At 36.5% G+C, this 25,307-nt stretch overlaps 1 protein-coding gene and 1 long non-coding RNA gene across 3 annotated transcripts in view; one reads left to right on the top strand and one right to left on the bottom strand.

The window, feature by feature from the left end:
* The window catches only part of LOC108000231 (uncharacterized), a 305,633-nt gene extending 280,378 nt beyond the window's left edge, over positions 1-25,255 (top strand). For both annotated transcript variants that reach the window (XM_062086379.1, XM_062086378.1), the window contains 3 exons: positions 5,024-5,851; positions 6,523-6,768; positions 8,674-25,255. In XM_062086379.1, the coding sequence (XP_061942363.1) occupies positions 5,024-5,851; positions 6,523-6,768; positions 8,674-8,768 (1,169 nt within the window). In that variant the 3' untranslated portion in view covers positions 8,769-25,255. The remainder of the gene's footprint in view (positions 1-5,023; positions 5,852-6,522; positions 6,769-8,673) is intronic.
* The window catches only part of LOC133667470 (uncharacterized), a 101,138-nt gene that overhangs the window by 43,173 nt on the left and 32,658 nt on the right, over positions 1-25,307 (bottom strand). The gene's annotated exons all lie outside the window — the stretch shown is intronic.

The raw sequence follows: 25,307 nt of genomic DNA, 5'->3' as shown, positions 1-25,307 counted from the left end.
GCGATAAGGATAGAGACAAAAAGAGGAAGGAGAAACATCCTCGTTCCTCTCCCTTCTCCAAGAGGGCGCCCTCTCCGTTCCGAAGGGGGCAGCACCGGTCCACGCCCCACGCTCTCTTCCACTGCCAAAAGTTATTTCCGCTGGAAATTTATCGCCCTGCCGAGAATCGAAGCGTCATTTCCGGCCGGGCGAAACAAAGAAAAGCGGCGACCCTTTTCTCCCGCGCGAAAGATAATTGGCGCCCCTTTTTCCCTCTCGCTCTCCTTCCCCCCCAGATTTCTCTCCCCGGAAAAAGGTGCACGGTTGCGCGAGCTGACGATTGTTAAATGTACCTACGGCTTCCGTTGATTTATTCCACGGGGGACTCTGGAAGGAGAGGAACGTGGATATTTATCGCCCCTTTCCGGCGTTGCGGTAAATAATGCGTTTGCTCTTTAACAGGATTTATTTTCGGGCTCTGGTTGTAAGTATTCCATAACGTATTGTTGCGGAGGTGTGCGCGAGCAGTTGGTTATTTATTTGTTGCACGCCTCTATTACGGACGTATCACGTTGAAAGAAATCTTCCTTGGCGAGGCCAGCAGCACGCCGCCAGGAGGAAATTGTAAATCTTCCAATTCTTTTGCTTCGTTTCGAATTTCGTTCCCTGCTCTTCGACCACGCTCATGATCGGTTTCTCTTTGCACCAAAGAGAAAAAGGTGGGAAAAAGGAAGAATGACGACGAGGTGAGCGAAGTTAGAAGGGTATTTAGAGTGATTATTGTTAACTTGTTAAATCGCGGATACGTGGTTTTGAAACGAAATTTTCGAATATAATCGTTGAATGAAATAACGCTTGAGTTTCTGTAAAGCAGTTTTTCGAGCAGACGATATTCCATTTTGAAACGGTTAATCGAAAAAGGCAGGACAAGTATCCCGAAATGATCATAAAAATATGAAACGTACTTTCGAAACAGAGAGCGTAATCGCGTCAAAAATTTTTGAGCAATTTGTGAAATACAACGCGAAATATTTACGAACCAATTACGATCCAAGAAGATGCAGCGAAATACGAGAAACGAAGTAATAATAATTACGATAATTACAACTACGGTTTCCAAAAATCCCAAAATCCAACTCCCTCTCGCACTTTTGCGTGCGTATTGTACTTCTCTCGCCACGAGGTCGCGTCTCACGAGGCAGCGTCGAAACTAGAGACGGAGAGAGATGAAGGATAAAAAAAAAAAAAAATTAAAAAAATATCCTCGATGTTTCCGACTTTTTGAAAGCTCCGGTTGCGGTTATTGCCCTGGCAACACAAATTGCGGTCGGACCACGGTCGGCGAAATTTCATTCCGCGTTTTTCCACGCTTTGGACATTGTCACAGAAAGTATCCTCGTGGAAAGCCAATATCATGTAATTAAATTTTCGACGGTTTGAACAGAAAAGAGCAACGAGATACGCGTATGTGGCGTCCACATCCACGCGTTGAATACGTGGACGGAGGGGAGGAGGAGAGGGAAATTTTCGTGATCGATCGGATCCGCGGTCGGCCATTTTCGACAAAGAAAGTCGTTCGCGGCTCGATTGATTAATTAAAAAGTCGAAAGTGTCGAGGAGTGCACCATGATACAACGCCATTCGTTTCCGGTTTCCTGAGAGCAACATCGTTGATTAAATTTAATCGTCCCCGAACGAAACAGGAAAGGAATTCGAATTTTGAATTTCGTGTTGAATTCTCGAATTTTCCTCGATCGAGAATTTTTTTTTTTCCGTGTTTGGCGTTTTCCTCTCCGTCGGTAAGGTAGAACGTATTTTCACATCCTCTCGATAAAACGATCGTTGTTTATTTATCGAAGCGTGTTTACGATGCATTATAGGTTTAAACGTACGTGATACCAAGATTAGACTTGTATTATTGTGCTAATTACATTATTATTATTATTATTAATGGGACAAAGACAAAGAAAAACGAAATGTTTCAGAGATTAGAGCGTTAAAATTTGCTTTATTTATTGCACAACACATAGCAAAAGTATATTCGAACAATTTATATTTGTACAATACAACGAGCCATTGAATTTTGTGAATTACAAAAGATAAAATTTATATAAGTTGCTCATATTTTTTTGCCCAGTTGAAATTCGCCATTATTTACTTTGTTTTTTCGAAAAGCATCGAATAAATAAAATTTACGTCCGAGCAATCACTTACTTAAAAAAAAAAATAACGCCATTTCGAACATTTAAACACATATATATATATATGACACGAAGAATAATACACGTGCATCTATCAAATTAAACAATCTCGCGCGCGCCATAATGTCCGAATATATTAATTCGAGTCACGAGTGTTAATTGGAGGTCGGGAACAATGATCCAATTCGTCGAATTACACGAGAAAAAGAAAGAAATCCAAACGATATTGTTAATGTTTCCATTATACGGAAACGTTAATAAATTTCGATTATATTAAGTACGCCGCGTTTTACGACACCGGCCGTTAACAAAGCGCGGTGAAATTGAACGAAAAGTGGAAAGTTACAGGGGCAACCAGTCACTGGTCGAACTTTGCTACTTTGCCATTGAAATCCGTGGCACCGGCACCAATTCCGCAATACATTGTCAAAACTTTCCCTCGACGAACGTAATTAACGATCGTCGAAGTTCACGATTTGTTCTCTCGATCGAAACGCAAAAAGAGTAAGAGAGAGAGAGGGGAAAGGATGGCTTTTCGTACGGAGAATCGCCTAGCGAGTCGAAAAAATCCCTTCCAGTGCTTGTCTAATTAAGCATAAAAATAACTAGAATCAACATTTAGAAAGAAACTTTTCTTTATATTTTCGAATTATTTTCGAACGATATAATGAATATTATTTGAAAATATTATTTTATCATTTCAACGAGTAGTCAAATAACTTGCACGAATTTATAAGATACAATAAATATATAATAAGTACGATTCGCGGGATACGAAAGAAAACAAGGCCAAACGCAAACACCTTACATTCATCCAAATGAGGATTGTATATAATGGAGGGAAAACAACGAAATCTGTCGTCGAAGTAGGAAGCAGCCGTCTGAAATCTTTTACAAACAGTGGTTCGAATTTTTCTCTCGAGGGGGCGTCCAGATGAAATTCGAAAGGCGAAAAATCGATGATCTCTCGACACTGGCGCCAAAGCTTAACAAATATTCCGTCACGTCGAGGTCCACGATGTTTGTTCACCGTCTTGGATCCCTGCCCACTCCGAGCCGCCTCATTAAGCGCGAAAATAATAGCTCGCCATGGGTACCGCCATGAAACGACGGAGATGGAGATGGAAAATCCTGGAAATTCTGTCGTGAGCCATGGAAGAGGGAGGAGTTGTTGCTGAGAAGGAAGGACTGGCCCGAGGGTGCGACGTCAGATTTGTCTCGTTAGAGTTCGCATTGTGCCCGACTATGCCCCGATCTCTCGTTATGGTATTCCGCTATCCTCCTCCATCGCATTGGCCAACCGCTCGTTCCTTCCTTCTTCTTCTGGCGTCTAACGAGCTTCCATTAATAGACACCAGTAGGCTTCGAGCGTTTTCTGATTATTCTGATTATTATAAATTGTGATTCTTTGTCAATTAGCGGATGTGTTATCTCGTCGTATCTCTCTCTGGATATTTTGTTTCGAAAAAATGATAGATCGGACTTTGACGATTTCCAGGAGAGCAGAAAAGTTAAAATAAAGTTTTATCGAAAAATTAAATTAATCGGTGATTTTGAAGAAGAAAAAAATATGATATTTTTAACGTTTAAATTTGTGTAAAGTTGGGTCAGATTACGTTGATACTTTAATCCAAAGAATCAGTACCTCTTTATTCACAGATATAGAAAAAAATGGATTTAGATTAATTTATTATTAATAGTAAAAAGAGACGTACAAGTTGTTCGGAATAATTGAACATACTTGAAAATCGTCAAAGAGAAGTCTTTCTTTCCTATAAATTCTGCATGAAATTATTCCTTGCACGAGATAATATTTAAAAAAAATTCCATCAAGATACTTCAAAGAAGATTGTCTATCGATATCGTAAGAAGGAATGCCATGAATTTCAGAGAAATGTTTCTTCGTCGATCCTTCTTACGAAAGATCGATCTTTGGACAAGAAAACGTCGTTAGGGAAGATCGATAGACGCAAGTTTCTTGTCGATTGTCCAAGCTGTACAGGCTGTACAGCTGTAATTTGTAATTCAACCTCTAATCGAGATATCTCTCGTCTGCGACTGTTGTCCCTCTTTTTTAAGGGATCGAAAGTTTATAGACAGATGGTTTATCGAGATGTCGCTGATGGTGGTGCCAGGAAAAGGTCCTGATCGATTCAGAGCCATCTTGACAGAGCATCGATAGTTTTTAGACATTTAATATCGGGATACTTTCCGAGATTTTTCAAAGACCATCACGTCGGCTATCACTAACAGTGGTCACGAGTCTATTCTTGTTATTAAACTGTCAATTCCAAATTGGAGGAATTGATACGTCGATTTAAAATTTTAAGGGATAATATCGAACAAGGTTGACCTAAATTGGTGACGTGACACATCGCTAATAATTTGACATTTTTTTCTTCGTTACGTAATTGTACCATTTCCCGATCATAGAATAATTATTTTTATTATTCACGAACATTGAAAACCTTTTCACTCCATTACTGTCGATTTTTTTCTCAAGGACGTCAAAAATTTATAAAGCTATTAAAAAAATAGAAACGAATATCAAATAACAAGTACTGCTTTGCGTAATTTAATCGACACAGGATAAAGAAATTGCAAAGAATAATGTATATGTCAAAATGTATTCATGTTTGAAAAATCGATGCTCGAAATTTGTTCATTAAGTTACAACTAATTTGTTATAAGTAACTCGTATTAAATACGACCTAACGACAACACTATACTCGCACACAACCTATAAAATCAAATACAAATTCCCAATAGAACGAAACGCTTTGTATCTTGCAAAAAAATCGAAAATTCCTCGAACCTGACCGATTTCTTCTTCGAAATTTCAGCGAGCTCCCCGGAGCCGCGTACGTGCCCATACTTGGGCAAATTTACGGTGACTGGGGTGAACCGGAACCAGCGGAACATTCGTGAGAGCCGCAGGAGCCAGCACCAGGAGGGGGCTGTGGTGAGGCGTGACAGGGAGAAAGTTCGACACGCCCAGGAACGTATCCAGGAAGATCGGCGGGGCCGGAAGCTCGACTTCGACGTGGAGAAACGCAGGGTGGCCAACAACGAGTACCTCGTCCACGAGCGTATGGGCAGGCGTGCCAGGTCGAATCGCAACAACCGAAACCGTAGGGAGCACAGCCTGGAGGAGGCATCCTCGAAGAGGAGCCTGGACATCGAGGATTTGTTGCGAGATCGTGCGAGATCGAAAGTGAGGAGGTCGGAGGAGCAGGGCTCGAGGTCGAAGGTCAGAAGGGTGCGCGAGATCGGAGTGAGGAGGTCGAGGAGAAAGATGGAGGACTTTGGGTTGGACGCGGATAACTTCGCGCGAATCAGGCAGTTCTGGACGACCGATTTCGACGACAGCGACGGATCGAGCATGCTCGAGGTGCAGGAGGATTATTTCGGCGATTACCCGGACACCGCCGATTTGCCCAAGAAGAGGTCGGGCAGGGGCGAGAATATTTTGACGAGGAGAAGGAGGAGGAGGAAGAGGAGGAGGAGAAACGTGGAGGAGCTGGATTCCGGCAATGGGTCGTTGGAAAAAAGGGAGAAGAGGGAGGAGGATGTGTCTAGATGCAGCTCGGAGGTTACCACCATCACTATCGGGTGCTCCACCGCGGATAGAATGGAATTCCAGACGGATTGCGTCGACGACAATGCTATCGGTGAGTCCATGCTCTCGATCGTGTTTTTCAATCGGCAGTTATTCGGCAGTGTACTCTTAGAAAATGGATAAAGAATTGATAAGTGATCAGAATATTCATGAAATTATATCTCTGAAACGAAAATTCCAATTCATCATTCCACGAGTTAATCTGATCTAAATCCAATATTTTTATCCGTATAATAAATTATACATTTTTGCACATTTGCGCATCTAAATTGCACACTTTTGAAATTGTGAAAGTTTGAAGAAATTGGTATACAAAAATATTCCATTTCTCGTGGATATTATATTCTCATTATTATATCAAGTTAAATAAAAATTCTTGTCACATTTCTATCGAACAATTTCAAATCTAATATTTTGCTAAGATATAATCGTCGCTCGTTTTCTCTGTTCAATTAACAAAAAAGAAAGAATTATTCTGGCTCTCAGAATTAATTAAACCAGGTATAGACCGTCACGTCAAAGATTTGTCAATTCTTGCAACAGAATGGAACTTTTATTTCCCCTCACATTCAGCGTGGAAACTCGTCAAAGTTTATTTAAAGGATAATGGCACTCGAGGGTTAACGAGCGACTTGGACGATACCGTCTCCCCACTATTATTCGAGAAGTTCGCCTTCCCCACCCTTCAGATGGTTAAAGAAGCCTTTGCTTTCTCTTTCGCAGCTTACTCCTGCCACGGTAGGTGGTTCGACGCCGAGGGAACCCAATTCGTGATCGCTACCCAACTGGCACCTGGAACTGGCTGGTCGAACGAGAACAACAGGCCCCAACCGTACAGGAACAGCCGTAGACTGTGCTTCATGTACAAAGAGAGCGGCGGTGTTGTCAGTTTGACTGCCAGCGAGGTGGCCTGCCAGAGGGGAATACCCCCACCCCCGCCAATGTTGGCCTTCAATGCTACCAGTACCGGTGAGTACCCCCTCCACCTCCCCACCTCCGACCACTTCACTCTCGAGGATCCTTAAGACCTTCGAGGAAACGTCTCGACTGCAACGAATCTAACTGTTTTGTTCCGGCAACTAGGCAAGAATCTTTTTCCTCCTTCGAGCACTCCGTCTCGAGATTTACGGGAACGGTAATCGCGAAAAGAATTAGACTCGCGTCCTTTTCTTGATTCGATTATTTCTTCCTTTCTCTCCTTACGCAGAGATGGTGTTACCTTTTGCTATTTCTCTCGTACTCCTTTGTTTACCTTAGCTTTTGTGTGCGAATTGTCGAGGCTTGTTGAGGAAAGACTCGAGTCGTAGATTTTTCATCATACGAGAAGCAAGTACTTTATCATAAACGTTGGAAATAGCTTTTCACCGGCACACATACGCGCTATGGGTTTCTTGATCAGATTTATTCAAATGTGAAATCTATTTGTAAATCTATTTCTCTTGTGGAATAGCGAGGAAATGCAACGAAGAGTTATTGAAAATTTTTCATCTTCGAATCATAAATTGAAAGTCAAGCAAACGATTTTAAAATCGAACTCGATCAAAAAACCTAACAATTCGAACTTGGTTAGACTTTTGGAGAAATTAATAGACTGCAGATGGCACCACGTTCGATACTCAGTCGATAAACAATCCTAATACCGTGTCACCGATTCTTGAAAAAAAACTAGTTGTATTTTTGGATCGAAAAATACAGATGAAACGTAGTTATGTATACACTCTTTACTTGTATTACGTACTCGTTGGCCGATTTCTTCGACGTTATCAGACTGTGCACAGTGCTTCGAGTCGTGCTTCAACTTGAAGCATCCTCGGAACTTTAACTGTTATCTTGTCACTTCACTCGAGTTTTGTTGCCCCTTCGTTGCTTCGTTTCACGACTTGGCGACGCTTATTGAGAAATCTCTACCGATTTGCTTTTCAAATACTTTGCCAACTTTTCGAAACAGAGAAATCCTTATCTCCCTTCCTCCGAGACTTTCGTGGAAAATATCAAGGTTACGCTTGATCGACGGTGGGATCCGACGCCGCTCCTCGGGAAAACTTATCGACCACGCTGCTTCCACCGGCGAAAAAGAGACGAGGAGACGCGAAATTCCATCTCGTGGCGGGGAATGCAGTTTGACAGGGCGACAGACTGCAGTGTCCAATCAAAATCGTGGCGTCAGCAATTGTCATCCACCGCGTCAGTTAAATTCTGGTAGCAGATGGTGCACGACAGCCACGCATAATTTGCCACGACACGTAGACGACTTCACCTGACAAATGTACTGTGACAACTCGTTGATAAATGTCGAATTAAATGGCACCACTTTATCCTAACCATGTTAGCCAAGGGGTTTAAGAAACAAGTTAAATCTCATTTTAGGATACCGATCAATTTTTTACGCATCCAATATTTTTTCCGATATTTTTACTGATAAATGCGAATAGACAGTTGAAATGTGAATCTAACCTAATTAACATAACCTAATCAGTATATTTCTCAAGTCTTTGAGATATCGATTTAAAATTAGCATCGTTATATTTTATGTATCGTTTCGTAATTGATCTTTTAAAATCGTTCATTTTCTGGTAAACCAAAATTAACAAATTTTAAATACAATCTTTTATTACGTAATATCTATATAAATTGAGTTTCTCAACGATCTAACCTGACATAACCTAATCTAATCTAAAAAAACATACAATATGCTAAAAATGCCGAATTTAAAATATCTCCAACCAGTGGAAATTCGAAATCAAAATATATTTTACTGTTGAAAATTGAAAATCGTTCCCATTTAATCATGATATATTAAAAAAAAAAAAATTTCGAAATGAAGAGTCGTCATCAAAAATTCTGTAAACAAATTCCTCTCTTTTATACTTTCAGGTCAGTGTATGGAAGAGAACCGGGGCTTCGTACCTACTCGATCGACGTACCTGATGATCGTCACACTGACGGCGATCGTCGCGATATACAGGTGATTCTAATCGAACGGACGACGATCTCGTGACGGTTAACAAATTCGACGTTTCTAATCTGCGTTATTTGGACACCGTGTGGGTGACAAAACGAGGTGGTACACGTGTATAAAAAAAAAAATCTATACATACATATATATATATTATACATACATGATCGCCTTCGACGCGAATCACTGAACGAGATCGGTCGAGCGTCCGGGCCACAAGCGACTAAAAGAGAGAGAAAAGAAAAAAGAAAAACAAGAAGAACGGAAAAAAGCGAACAATCGATACTTTGGCTTCGTACGCTCGTGTCCGTAGCTCTTGCTAGCCTCTCTGATACGTCGGGAGAAATTCATGCTCGCACGACCACCGTGGAAGAATATCTTGGAAGAAAAAACGAGAGGAAGAAAAAGAAGACAGACTCTAAGAGGGATAGAGGGCGCCTGAATCGAGGAACGAAAAATAAAGTTGCCTATAATAAAGAGACAAGAAGAGGGGCAAACCTCCGATTCCTTCCGTACGAGTGCTGCTACTCCTCCAGTCTGGCAAGAAAATCAAGCAGACAGTGGAAGGGTGGAAGGTGGATCCGATCAAGATGAACGGTTTACCGTTTCGAGAGGAAGGAAGGAAGGAAAAAAGGAAGGAAGGAAGGAAGGAAGGAAGGAAGAAGGGAGTATTAACCCTCGAAGGGAATTTTTTTTTCCTTCTCTCTCTCAAGAAAGGGAAACCGCTTGTGCGTTCCTTCCAGGACGATGTGAAAGAAGAGGAGGATGATCGTGAATGATCGAACGCGAATTTCCCCTGGCCAGTAGGTTTTTTTACCGATGTAGCTCGTAGGCACTAGCTAATTAAAAAAAAAAAAAATCGGGTAAAGCTGACGAAACAGTAATTACACAAGTTTTTATGGTTAGAACCATATCACGAGCCGAGATCACGGCGCGTCGATCGATCGGATTCTTCTTTTGGCGAAACGAAAGTAATAAAAAAAGAAAAAAAAAATAAAAAAAATAAAAAAAAAAGAGGTAAAATAACGAAGAAAAAGGATCGATTTATCCAAGGGACGGATGAGGGAGGGAGAGAAATGCAGCGTCACGTTTTTAGTTAGTAAGACGATCGACCGGCAGAGGTCGTTATCTTTTAAGGTAGAGAATACATAGAGGATAGGTTTAATATGGCGCATATAGGGGGAGGGGGGAGAGGTTACTCGGCAAATGTTTTCTTTTACAACGTTCTCCTCTTTGCACGAGAAGGAAGTACCTTAAGTGTGCACTGCGCGTGTATTTTATATCGTTGGTGGGAAGAGGATATATGGTGGAAAATTTTTCGCCCGTTTCTCGCAAGCATCGAAGACTCGAGGTTATTCAATTTTCAAGAATAATTTTAAATTTGGGCCAAAAGTGTCGAATAACGATGATACGACGAGGTTATGTACGAGATAGAGAATTGAAAATTTTATGTTAAGTAGAAATGTATCTGGGTACTGACATAAGACGATTATTTGTGTTAAGTTTATATTCATTTTTTTCATGACGAAAGATAAATGTTGTAAACCAATAGTATTCTGAAAATTGCTGAAAATTTATTGCAATGTTGATTATTGTAACAAAAAGAAAATATTATTGAAATAGCTGATACAGCTGTTCATATTTATACAGGAAACAACAATTCCTTTTTATCTCGATTAATAATAATATATATATCGTTATGAGAGAAAGTTTCATAATTTTAGTCTTGATTTCGTGAATTTTTTTCAACGTAAAGAAAACAGTTTTAAAATTCTCTTTTGCAAAGTAAAAAACGAATTTTCCAATATTTTCAAATATGGATAATTTTTTTGAAAATACAACGTTCCAGAGGACAATGGATGATTCTCTGTCTGCCAAACAGGTTTTGCGTCCGGTGGAAAAAGCCTCGGGCAGAATTCAATTACCACACGAAATATTAGTAGATCTATTAAAGGTTGATTGCACTGTTAGCTGTTATGTAATAGCTACAAAGGGCTATTAGCCGTGTTATACCTAAATGTATACCGTAGCTATTATATAATAGCTCTAATAACCACTAGCTATCTCGATAACTAACCAAAACAGGAAAAACACGTTTCGAAGCTTCTGAATTATTTTCGTTATTTCTCCGAAATGAAAAAAAGATATTTTATCAACGATGTTTCGAGATTTGGACGAAAAATTCGATGATTTTGATTCATTAATATTTTTGCCGAGTAAAAGATTCGTTCTCAAAGTGAAAAAAGATATAACATAATTTTGAATTAATCAGCGAATGAAACATTCTGATATTCCTATAAAACAGTGTTTCTCAACTGACGTGTAATATCTCGTGTCGTGAAAGTTTTATTAAAATTTTAATTATTGACGTGGATATTAATTATATCAAAATACTGATCTTTCAAAATATTTTTTCCTTTTCAATTAATAAAAAAAATTCTTTCTTACGCTCATATTCGATGCAAGAAAAATCAAAGTATATTCATCATCTCTGATTTTTAACCAATTTTAATACAAGACACATCGCTAAAAAAAAAACACCGAAAACCTAACCTAACTTTCAAAGAAGTCGCGACTCTCGGGGGTTGAGAACCACTGTACTAAACGATCCTCAAGGTTGAGAGTGAAACCCGACACCGACAATGCGGCACAGCCGCAAGTGTCGAAGAGAAAAGAGCGTTAACGAAGTGAATTCAAACGCGGTACAATCTGCAGTAGGATTAACCACGTATCTGGTGCGCCGAAGAGTTGAACGAGAAGAATCAGAGTGTATCGTGAATTTTTCGTTCTCGTGAAAAAAATTTTCTTGAAAAATCGCCACGTGTTACATCGAATAATTCATTCGACGGGGATAATATAATATTATTTCGTGTTTCCAGTCGCGTATTAACTCTCGTAGAATATATATACAAATATATATATATATATATATTCTACGTGGCTAAACAGAAACGTCGCGCGGCCGGATGATAAATTTAATACAAATATTTCTGGTATTTCGGGGCCATCACTATTTCGACGATTCAATTAACTTCCATCGAGGGGGGAGGGGAGGAAGAGGAGAAGCAACGTGAAACGATGAAGGCAATTTCGAAAAGCGGGAGGAGGGAAAGGAGGTGGTTCCAAATTTATTTCATCGCCACTTGCAGAATATCAATGCCGCTTGTTTCAAACATTTTTATTCGGGACATTTTTAATCGATTTCTGTACAAATTCCACGCACTTTTTCTGTACCATTAACGGGGTAATCGGATCACGGGGATCCGCAGATAATAAAAACCTTGTTCGGGGGATGAATTACCTTGGACGAGAGTTTCGACTCTCCCATTTCGAGTTCTTCAAAGGATTATTCGAAAGAGGGGGAGGGGGGAATATCGATATGGACGAACGGCCGAAACGTGTAAAGTGTAATATTGTAACTGTGATGGATTTATATATTCGGTCCGTTGTATCCAACATTTCGAAATGTTTCTCTCTCCAAAGGGGTTAAGAATAGAAGATTCGTGGATAATATTAACGCGAGAGAGTTGCTCGTAAACAAGAGTTGGGATTATTTCACAGGAGATAAAAATGATTTTTAGAAATTTAGCTGCGAAGAATCGTTTGTTATATGCAAGGCTGTGAATGTACGTGCAAATTCTCGGTATCCTTTTTGCAATTTGTGAAAATTTAAATTTAAATTCGGATTTAATTCTTTTTCTTTTTCCTGACCGAACAGATGACGAGAGATTTGTTCAAAAAAAAAAAAAACAAAAGAAGAAATTGGCTCGATCATGATAAATGATCTTTTAAAAATGAAATTAATCACGAACTCTGATTCTTCCTCTTCCTGCAATCACTTTCATTTTTCTTTGCCAACGCGTCTAGTCTCGTGGAAAAATTCCTGATGGCCAAAATTCTCGATTATATTGATTTATCACCGAGTGAATAAAAACAGACGAATCGGCCACTCGTTCGACCCTTATCCACGGTAAAAAAAATTTTCAAAAAAAAAAATAAATTCTCCAAATAATTGGAAAAATATTAAAATAAAATCGTGCGATTCGATCGAATTGCAATAATGATCACGATCGATGGAATCCACTCGAAGGAATTTTTCCACGAACCCGTTAGACGTGCACGTTAACGTAAGCAATAAGCAATAATGTGACGCAAACCGTGAGTAGAAACCGTGCGCTAAAAGGGAGAAAAAAAAAATCGCGACTTTATAAGCCAGAGATGTTCCAGTTATATCAGTTTGTCCACAATCTGGGGATGAGAAGAGTGGAGGAGAGAGGAAGGGAGGAGGAAAGGGGGAGGGTGGATACGGATCGATCGATCGCGAGTTAGGACGCTACGATATTATTGTAACTAATATAGAGTCTATATTATATTATTGTACAAGCATCTTTGTAATAATTAACCCGAACCGAGTAACGAGAGGGGAAATGGAAAGGGGGAGACAGAAGTAACGAGGCACGAATAAAGGAGTACGCAACAATGGGGAAAGATGAAGTGAGAAAAAAAGTTGAAAAAAAAAGAAGAAAGAAAGAAGAGTGAAATAAGAAGTTAAAAAGTAAGGTGAATAGAGAGAAAGAGAGAAAGAGTGAGAGAGAGAGAGATTGTGCGTGTAAATGAAACATAAGAAAAGCCAATCGCTATTTTACCACTTTTCCAATCGCGGTAAACGTAGTTTTTACGCTGTTTGATCTTTCCTTCGTTTATTTCATAATTATGAAAGATGAAGATAGACCTTTGATCCATTTGAGAATTCGTGGCTTGAAAATTAAATTGGAAAGACGAACAATTGGATAACTGCGAAAAGATTCTTCGAAAAGATTGGAACTTGTGAAAATTATTGCCCCCTTTATGTTCGACGAAACAGAAAAATAAGTCTGAGTTCGAATCATATTGGAGTTGAATATAAGTAAAATTTAGATCTTTATCTAGCATTTATTACATTTATCTTATTTAAATCCATTTCTCTTTTTTTTTCTTTTATGTTTAGTAAAACAAACTACTAACCCATAAATTTGAATTTTCATTTTTGAACTCGTCTTCTTTAACTTTTCGAAAAGTCGAAATACAAAGGAAATATGAATCTGATCAACTCGTATCAACTTCGATACCATTACACGATAAATGCAAAATTTGTATAGTTATCCAACTATTAATGTACTATAAATCCTCCTTCCTTATTTCTATTAACATTTTTCACGTACTTTTTAAGGAGAGAAAATGCACTCCTCTAACTCCAAAGAGTTGTCAGAAAAACTCTCTCCGCGAAAAGAGCGGAAAGTAGTGCAATTAATGAACCGGTTATTGGTCCGCCACCCGTTATTTGTTCGCTACCCACCTCCATTTGGCTAGAGTATGAGTTATGGCGTTACCTATTTCACCAACTTGCACTTCTTTCCCCCCACACTTTTCGCGAGGATAATTTTTCTGGCAACCTAACCTCTAGAAATAAAAGAGAAATGTTTCTGGAACATTTTACGGTCCAAAGGCTCTTTTAGAAATGAGCATACGGTGTATAACGTACGTAAAGAGGAGGGGGAATAAGAGTCGAGAAAAATATCGAAGTGTGGGGAAAAATGGCCGCGCGACATGCGGAAAAATGCGGTGGATCAAAGGCTCCTTCCTTTCAGAGGCGTTCATTTAATCGAGCGAAAGACGCTCTCCTTTTCAAGCTTCTCAGAAACTTGAGAGAGATCGATCGACTTTCATGCGTATCTTCTCAACCGAGTTGCTTAAAGCGAATTTACACTTTAACGTGCATAATATATTTAATTTACATTAAACGCTGTTTTCACCGTTTCCGTTTCGTTCAAAATGGACAAAGCAGAGTCAGTTCTCATTTTTGTATATACGATGATTCATGATGCAACTAGAAACAAGTGGACAGCGACGGTAACGCTCTCTTCGGTATCCTATTACTATATTTACCAATTCTCGAAGAAGGACCTTGAAGCGAAATTTGACACCGATTTTTTGTTTCTTACTTACTCGTTTCTTTCCTTTCAGTTGAACAAGCTTAAACTACGACACTAAAGTATTATATTAATTATATTTAGCTTGGAAATGATGCATATGCGCAAGTGTAAACTCGCCTTTATTCTGCCATTTGTACAGAGGAGTTGAGCAAATTACAACACGAGACGTCTTTTGTTCATTTTCTTATTAATTTTGACTTTTGTTTTACTGTACACTGGACAAGTAGACGGAGAAAACACTTAGAGGTTAGGACTTTTAAACGATTAGCACCTTAGATGCCGTACTTGTACCTAAGAAGATGCAAGCGTATTTAGCATAACTTTAAGGTGAAAAAAAAAAACATAGAGGTTAAGGATTAATTCTAGGCTTCAATAGGGATAATAAGGCTCATTGTGACAGCAATCAGAGGTGCCCCGCGGTCGAAACAAGCACGTTTTCTTTCGATCGCACATCTCGCGTCTGTCGTGCACTTCTTGCGAATCTTAGTCTCGAATCCTCGGTTCTGATTGGAGCGTGAGAGATGTGAATCGATAAGAACTAAAGAAGAGAGAGAAGCAGAGACGTGTGACAGAGATTTATATGAAAAATTATTCAATTGTTGAAAACAGTTGCATTTTATTAATTTTTTTCATCTAGTTTATCAATTGGTGAAATTAATATGTTGGATAAAATTTCTTTCTTTTTTTTTTTTTTTTTAAACAAATCTCTACCCCATATCTATTTGTACACGTGCAAAACCTATGATGCATTAATCAAACTACTCAAGAAATTGTGATGAAGGGAGCACACGTGCGCTACGTAAAATTCAAAATCACCATTTGCATGAATCTTGAAAATTCAACGAACAAAAATCAAAATCGTAATTATTTTTCAAACTGTCTCGAATTTTTTAAAATTTCACCAATCAAAGTGGCAATCGATTTTTCGAAATCTCTGAAATTCTGTACGAGTTTAGTCTACTTCCGGCCCACGAATATTTGAACAACGGTTATCATACTGAAAGTCAAACATCATCCACCTGCCGGTGGAATATCGGGGACGATGACAGAGTCTAGTAGTCGTAGGACAGCGGGGAACCAACACCGACCGATCGAAATTCTAGAAGTTGGAGCTGCGGGTTACCAACACCCGACCGCAAATTACCGATTCAACGACCAATCCGATTCGATGAATTACGCAAGTTCGGGACGAAACTGTCGAGAACTCGATAAGAAAGTGGGAAAGTTAAAAGTGTTATATCGTGCTTACAAGATCAATATTTGTTATTGGTCGAAATTTGGAATTATCGTTTTAATTGCTACTTGGTGAAGTATTTTAATTTTTTAATTATTTAATTATTTAATTTTAAATAAGCTCCAAGTTTTTTCAACTTCTTCGATGGCCCTTTAATGGCTATAAACTAATCTAAGTTTGAGTGACCTAGGTTTTTTAATCTAACCTAATTTTCTTTAAATTCTTCCATTCCATAAAGTTAGATTCTAATCTAACTTTAAATAACTTGATTAATTGTTTAATTTAGTTTAATTTTGTTTGTTTTTTTTTTCAATATTCTTGAAAAGCATCAATAACATTTACAAAATACATCAAATTAAATTCTCCAAACAAATTTTTACGAGTAAACATACGAGTATTCATAGAAATTTATGCAATCCTGTAATATTCACTCTATTCACTGTCGAAAAACAATTCTTGAATGCAATATTCGTAGAGTAAAGCTTTAGAAAAAAAATAAATTTATAACAAAACTTTCGAGATTAATGCAATATCCATTACACCTAAAATAATTCTTAAGAACAATTTTAAAACTCTAAGAAATTTGCTTTCGACTACATAATATCCACTACATACGATAAAATAATTTCCAAAACTAATTTTTGAAAATTTTCATTCTCAATGCAGTACTCACTAACAAAGATAACTTATACTCTCAAATCTTATGTATCGACTTATAAAGTTTTACATTTTATACAAAAGTTCACAGAATGCTTTAACTCGTCCAAAAACTTCATCTTATCGTGTACAGAAATATTCTCTTATTTTCAATTTATTCTAACCTATAAATTCTCGCCTGCAAAAGTTCACAAATTGCTTTAAATTACTCACAGAGTTCGCCCTATCATGACGTGTATATAAACACCGGGTGTGATTATTATTTTCGATTTGCTCGACACCTAACCTACAAATTTTCACGCAGAGTTTCGAACCAGTCCAAAATCTGGATCCTATCGTGTGTCCTCCAGATACCAAGTGTTTTATTATTTTCGATTTGCCCGGCACAAACAACGGCCAGGGATTTGATAATTATCAGAGCATCCCCAAACATCGTTACTGACCGACCGCCTAGATTCGCGCCACCCGTTCTCTCGTCAAACATTATGCGCTCCGCTTAATGAGATTGATGCAATCGGCCGGCGCATTTAATCCAGTTAATTTACATTGGGTCCTAATATCGCACGCGAATATTCCGCTAATGCAGTCGGTAATGAGAAACAGAAAATTGCTTGTACAAACCGGTCTCCTCCCCCTCCACGGGTCTCCTTCCCCCTCTCCTTCTCCCTTCTCCTTCCCTCTCTTCCCCCTCCCCTCCTTCCTTCATAGCGATGAACGCGTGCGAGACGCGTGCCCGGCTTTCGACCCCGATTTCAACTTGACGCGTTTCCTCCGTGTTTTCGATTTGCCAGGAGAATAATAATAATTGTCTATGCGTGTATACACGTGTATCGATGGAATTTTCAATGGATTTCCTTGTGAATTGAAAAATTTTCCGAATTCTTGAAAATATTCTTCGACAGTTTTCGTATTCAGCATTGCAAATAAAATTAGATATATAAACGTGCGAAAATTCTCGATCGAACGCACCTATTTAATTATTCGATTATTCTCACGACTTTAATCACCCGTTTACATTATGCTTAATAGAAACGGTATACGTGATATGATTCTTCTATTAAAAATCAAGTTTCAAAGTGTCCCACTATCCACGAGAACGCTTTTTTAATCGCTTAAGAGAAAAGGGGGGGATGGGGAGAGAGGAAGGTGAGAGAAATTAAATTAGCCAGTCAAAAAGAGAAGAAAAGGAAACGGAAAAGGGATGAAAGAGGCAAAAGCAAGGGATAAAGATGAGCTGGTTGTCGAGGGGAAAGCAACGTCAGAAACGGGACACGTTTATGGGTTGGATGGCGGTTAACGATTTTATGGAGACCCATCTAATGAGATTATCGGATTACTTCCGCGTCGGTACGGGTGCTCCATCGCAGTTTATTATTCCCACACAGTAGATTATGCGCTCATTCTTGAATCTTCTTCGCCCTGTAAATCTCGACTGGGTGTCTTTCAGGAATACAGGCACGTTTTCACGCATTTGCAAACTCGAAAATTAGCACTGGCTTCGTTTTGAATTATAATTCTGTGAAAACTTAATTGCATCGATGGTTAAATTTCGTTTATTAGAAATATTTTTTTTGTTTTTTCTTAAAGTAACTTTTAAGAATAGAATATAAATCTTTTATGTATTATTTAAAGGATTGTACCACTAGACAAAAGTATATTTGAAATATTATTTTATCATTTCGTAATTAGTTAACAAAATTATTATCACCAATTGTACCGTTTCTGACTATTCAAAGTAGAAAAAAGAAAGAAAAAATTAATTTTACAAAAATCTCTCTCACATCCTAAATTTGAAAAAAAAACCTCTTCCCAATATTAAAAGAGTAATCATAAAATTCCAACTTGTTCGTTCCACCATTCTTCATCTCCCCTAAATTATCAATCCACGAACAGAAAAAATTCTTCCTATTCACCATCCTTCAATTTATCCCCTTGTTGTCAAACCAATAGTCAGCTCTTAATGACTGCACGTGACACGTTCGAAATCGCACGGCTCAAAGATTAAAAAGATGGCGCGCCATATGGGTACACGTTGCGCCATCTCCGCTCCAAGCTTCTCTCTCTCTCTTGCTCCAACGGAGCCGAGGGACAGTTTTCAATCAAGGGACAATCATCCCTCGACGAGCAATCGAACCTTTTTATCGAATCATTGCGGCCAGTAGTCGTTTCCATCCCACGGAACGAAACGTCACCGGCCGATCATCGAGCAACGACGAAGAAATACTTTTTCGCGGCGAGGGTACATATGGAGCAATATAAGAATGAGTGAGAGACGCTACTAGAGTATTTGCGTGGAAGGGGGACAGCGCGTGTGAAGATAGAAAGCGTGTTCAGAGCGTGTGTATGTGAGAGAGAAAGTCGAGTTTAATAATAAAGGACAAAGTCCGGAGGGATACATAGCCGGACGAAGGAGGCAATATTTTATAATACGAACAAAGAGCACTACGGCGACTGGAAGAATCTCCAATAATTTGTTACTTTAATTTTCAATAAATAATTATTATCGGTGTTACAACAAATCATCGGCGTTAAATCTATCCTTTGATCTCCTTGTGAACGTGTGTGATCAATGCGGTTGTCATTCGTTAGAGATTTCAGGTTAGGTTGTTGCACGTGAAATGAATGAGTTTACGAATAGGTGTAATTATTTGGAATTCGGTGATTAAAACATTATTGACACATTAGAACTACGGATTTGTAATTATAATGTATCTATTATTTATTTTAAACGATTAGAATTGATTCTTTGGGTATAGAGAGTTCTAATTTGGAAAAATTGAAATAATCAGAAATTCACGAGTTGTCAGTTGGAATTCTTAATTAAGTATCTAATTTGGTATTTTGTTTTGCTCATTTTGTATCACTTTACGTGTTTAACAAAATAATTTTATTTTTATGTATTTTATTAAAATAAAATTCTATACAACGTGACTCTTTTTACTACATAAAACTATTTGTGCCACAAAGAATTAAGATAATTAAATATAATAATATTTCTAATGCTGAATAAAAATCAATATCGATGATATCAAATGCATTTATACATTTTTAAGTAATTTCAAAATCAAAAAATTTGAAACCCATCATTTTTTTGATCAGTTTAATAGTTCTAATGTTAAGGTTTGAAACTCAATTGAATATTTTGTCAATCGTATTATTAGTGGACTGTAGATTAATTTTATTTCTTAAATACAGTACATATTTATGTTATGGTTTGAAATATGTATTTTATATCTTTTTTCACGTAACATGCATTTTGTAGATTTTTATGTATTAAAATTTTGCATAAATACATAAATATTTATAGTCTATTTATTATAAACAAAAGTTTAAGTTAAGCTTTCTGAAATCAAATATTTAAAAAAATTTTTACCAATCAGTTATAATAGAAATACAATAATATCTCTATAAGTAACAATTTATTATATTCACTCAACAGATCTTGGAATTTAATCATATCAATTTTGATTTTTCTTTTATAAAAAAAAAATATTCATCACATTGCATAATAAATTTTGCAAATGGCTTGAAATTTGAAAATAAAACCTCCAATTACAATCTTATATATATCGTTTCTATGCATAACTGATAAAAACTGATTCCATATCACTTATAAAAGCACCTACTTATTACTTGATAAATAATTAAAAATCTCAAGAAAAAAATCAGAATTTTAAAATTTCAAAAATTTCATCTGCAACAACCTAATACGATTCTCTGTTCTTCGTCGAAAGGGTACATACCCTCGTGCGAAGAAGTCCCAATCGAGCGTAATTAGGGCCCACGCATTGGACCCATTACTTTGTATGTTTGCGCACACTTTAGAATACGCATGTATATAGATATATATATATATATATATATATTATCCTATACCGTATATGTAATAATTCTTGGTCTCGTGGGAAGTGCCAGATGCGCGACGCGTTGCGTATTTAGCAAACGATGAAACCGCGGGGCAATGGTGAAAGAGAGAGAAAGAAAGAAAGAAAGAAAATCTCGATTCGATTTTTAAAATTAAAGGATCGATTCTTGCTCGATGACTCAGGGGACGGTAGGTGCATTCGTCGAACATTTTCAAATTTATCATGGTATTTTCATTGAAGTTTTGTTTATTTGCTCGTTTGCTCGGCTAATTAATATACATAAGAGGAGCACGTTAGATTAATTTGCAGTAAACAATGAAGAATGACCGATATGGATTGAACCGAAAGCGTAAAAATTAATCGCATTATTTCTCTTGCATAATTGGATAAATCTACGTAGTACATAATGGAACTTTACAAAACTTGTAAATTATATATAAGTAATTTGATTATTTTTGTTACGTTATTTAAATTTTAAAATTGTAACAATTTTAAAACAAAAATCCATAATTTATTAATTACAATTTATAACATTGTCGATAACATTGTTAGTTTGTTAAATTGTTGTGCAAAAGACGTTGAGCAAACTATTATTCGAATTGAAAGAGAAAGACTAATTAAAGAATTAATTGTCAAAATAATTTCGAAATATAATGTGCAAATATTTTCATTCAGAAGCCAAATTGTTATTTTTATCATAGACAAATAATTAAAATTAATAATATAAATAATTAGGTACTATAATTATGTTTCTATATGAATAAAAATATAAATTTTTAAATTAAATTTTTACCAAATTTTCATCAATTACCTAAAATCTTACCATCTTCTTAGTAATTGTAAAAACTGAAAGCAATCAGTATCGTATTTGATTTAATTTCTGAAAAATTTCTTAATTTAATACCAAAATATGGAATTACTATTTCAAAAGCCAAATGATCAATTTGGCTTCCAAGTGACATTTATAATTCTAGCGTTAAATTTCGAAACCTTGACACACATAACTCTAACAATCTAATTAGTCCCTAGATGACTAATTGAAAGAGAAAAAAAAAAAAAAAGAGAGAAAGAATTTACAAAGCAAAGAAGCTGTGACTTCACTTTCGCGAAGTATGATTCATGAACCGTTCGTTTCTATGCATCAGGTCACGGTCAGTAGTCAATGAAAAAAATGGCTGCTCCTTATTTAGCAGGGCAAACGATCGAGGACATTCCTGTCAGCGGTTTTGCCCCGCAGCCTGGCCAAGAACCATTTTTCCAACGTAAAAATAGCATTCTAAGAGAAAAATGTATACCACCGATGGAACGGTTAATAGAATGTCGATTCTCTATGTGACACGTGTCGGATGTGATCGGGGATAAAAGCCAGGGAACGAACGCAGTCGATAAAGCGACAGCCGGTTCACCTGTATGACCGACATTTCTGTTTATTTGTTTAGTACTATTTTCTCGTGTACGTGAAAAATGGAAATGTGCAAGTCCAGTGGAAGTCCATTTATGTAAAGCAGTTTGGGGATGATTATTTCGTAATATGATAGACGTCTAATTTTTCTCGTTATTTGTGATTTTTTTACGATTTTTCGTTCGAATAATCGGAACTGAGTTAGATTAGGTTCTTTGATCTGTGATTCTTCATTCAAATGATTGAAGGTAAATTAAATTATAATATTTTATTAAAATAAAATATATTTATATTTTGATTAATTGAGAATTCAATAGTTCAATTTCACGAAATTTAACAGAATAAAAAAAATGTTAAAAAATAAAATTGTTGAATATAAAAAAGAATCTAATCCAATTTACATGAACATCTAATCAATCAAAAATCTAATTCAATTTTTCAACTCAAAAATTCAACTCAAAAAAATATAAGAATATATTAATAATAAGTAAATAAATATTAGATCTAAACAATAAAAAATATTTGTATAATAAATTTACGTATATTCAAATTTACAAAGACATGTTTTAAATTTAGCAAAGTCAATATATTATTTTTGAATCAATGGAAATTCTTAAATATCTCAACATAAGAAGAAATAGTTCGTATAATTGGAGTGACAATCGATGATAGTCGGATAATAAGAGCTCAGCCAGAATCAATTTAATCATCAGGCATTAATGAAAATTGCGTTCTAATAAATTGACTTCTACTGTATTGCCAACTCACGCACATTGGATACGAGACAAAGCATTACGTAAATTCACATTCGATTATCTGTTCTTTTCGTAATCACGTTAATATTGGTATTCCAATGTTATTTCAATGAATTTGCGAAATCACGAATAAACTTAGCTCGAATATATCTAATACGAATATCATACAGTGTAAATAAATGAGTATTATTGCGCCAATTTAATTAACGAAATTTATAGTTTATACAAAATCGTTTGACGAATCAAAAATGCAATTAAAATTGTCGAAAATTTTCAAAATTTTTTTTAGTAGAAACAAATCGTGCAATTGCTGCAAAAATAAAATTTGCAATTATCAAATTATCGATAACCTCAAAATTTAATAAATTTGCATTTATTGATTCGAATTTCTCAAATCAATAATTACACTTATTCATTTATTGATAATTTTCAGATTTGTATTTATAAAATTATTGATACAAAAAAAATTATTTTTATTTATATATTTTTAAACTGTGAAACTCATTATTTAAAAAATTTTGAAATAATTTTATCATTAATTATTTAACGTGTGGCATTCCTTCTCAATCACTTTTCGCCTTAACGATATCTTAACGATATTATCAACGAATACCGACAGAATACCGATATTATCGACGTTCATAAATGACTTTATCGATAAGCATACCTCTACTTAAGAAGTATTCGCATAGAATTTTCATACTCGTCACCCAATTTCGTCACTTAAAATGTCGAACATAATTCGATATAAACCATCAATCATTAGTTGGACAAAGTTTAATCGCGTCGAACGATTCAATTTGACGAGTGAAGCGTAGAATAGACGGCCGATCGAAATCTAGTTTCGACCTCACTCCACGATAGCGACTTTCCAATGCAGTGCGCGTGCAAATTGTGCAATCACGTTGAATCAACGTAGCGACACGAATATCCGCCATAATCGAGAGTTAAAGATCATCGCATGATCGTGCCTCCTCTCGATTTAATTTCTCGAGCCACATACATGACGGAGAGTATAAAAAAGGAAAGTGGACAAACGAGAAATCGAAGTTCGTGATTATCGAAATTTTCGAAAGTTACTCTTGCAAATTATTTTTCACTAACTGCGTTAATAATGATAGTTTTTAGAGCTACAAATTTAGAAATTTTCAAACACTAAAAATAATTTTCAAAAATTTTACTCTCGAACGAATTTACACCCTTTAATTTTCGAGAATTATTTGTTACTGCTATTTTTCGTTAATAGACATCGAGAATGAGAGTGATTCCATTAAAAAATACCCTCTAGAGTGAGTCAAAACTAATTAATTTTCAAATAAATTTAAGAAAAAATACTCTTAAGAGATTTTACTCGATTAATAGACTCGAGTCTTTAACGAGAAATAGCTTCGATGATTTTATTGTCTAAATGGCAAAACTATTTTCAAAGATTAATTTGAGAATAAAATTCTCTACAATTGTTTGCTATATTTCGTTAGTACAGATTGAATTAAGAAATTAATTGTTCAAAAGTAATTTAAAAAACATAAGTCCATTTAAAAAACTCTCAAGAATTGCTTGCTACTTTTATCTTTTGCTAATAAAAACTTTTTGCAAAGAAAAGAAAAAAAGTTATTTCGCTAATCATTTCATTTCTCTAATTATGCAAAACTATTTTCATAATAATAAATACAAATAATGCTCCGATCGTCCCCACGAAGAAGAGAAAGAACGCTAGGTTAAACGAAATAACCGATAAGAAGTAATATAAAAAGCGTGGAAAAGAAGGAAAGAAACGGAGTTACTGTAATCTCTGTCGGATGAATGACATGAAAAGCAATACTGCGTGAACGAGGCATGCGTGCGAGGAGCGAGTTTGCTGAGCGAGCGTGAGCGAGACAGATCGACTATAACGAATGTCACCGAGTGCGAGAGAAAAGGAGAGAAAGAGGGACGCTCGGCGAATGAACATACGTGTGTGTAAGCTACCTGTGCCTTGTAAAAAAAAAAACTATGTATGTATATACGTACCGTATACACACTGGTCACACCGGAGAGAAGAGGAAGAAAAGAAGTACATTATTACACACCACACACATGTAACACGTAAACTCTCACGGTAATCTATATATTTAAAAGAAAAAAAAAAAAAGGGAAAAAAAAAAAAGAAAACACAATCGTTGCCGTCTCTTCTGGAAACAGCGGAAGCGGCGAGAGAATAGAGAACGCCCCTTCTCTGAAATTTCGAAATGTCGCGCGCTTTTAACGATCGAACATATGCGGAAGAGGTGACGAGAGAGAAAAAAAAAAAAAAGTAAGAAATAAGAAAAAAAAGCAGAAAAAAGACTCGGTGAGATAACGTTGTTGAATCGAATGAGGACACACGGGGGAAAAAAATAAATAAATAAATAAAAACGAATGAAAATAGCAATAATCGAATCTCAGACTGAATTATTAAGTGGAAAAAAAAAGAGAGAGGAAAAAAGAAAAAAAAAGACGAAAATGGGAAAGATTTGAATATTACACCGCAATCTTTGTTGTCGCGGCGGCGACGCGCGAGCGTGTTAATTATTATAAATACTGTTACAGTGTCTTGCTATATTGGGGAGATTAAAATAAAATCTCGAAGCTCGAATTATGGTTTTATTTATTTATTTATTTGAAATCTTGGTTGCGAGTTTCAAGCG

Source organism: Apis cerana, linkage group LG16, assembly GCF_029169275.1.
Source record: "Apis cerana isolate GH-2021 linkage group LG16, AcerK_1.0, whole genome shotgun sequence".
In the NCBI taxonomy this organism is placed as follows: Eukaryota; Metazoa; Arthropoda; class Insecta; order Hymenoptera; family Apidae; genus Apis; species Apis cerana.
This window is presented reverse-complemented; position numbering and strand designations above follow the sequence as displayed.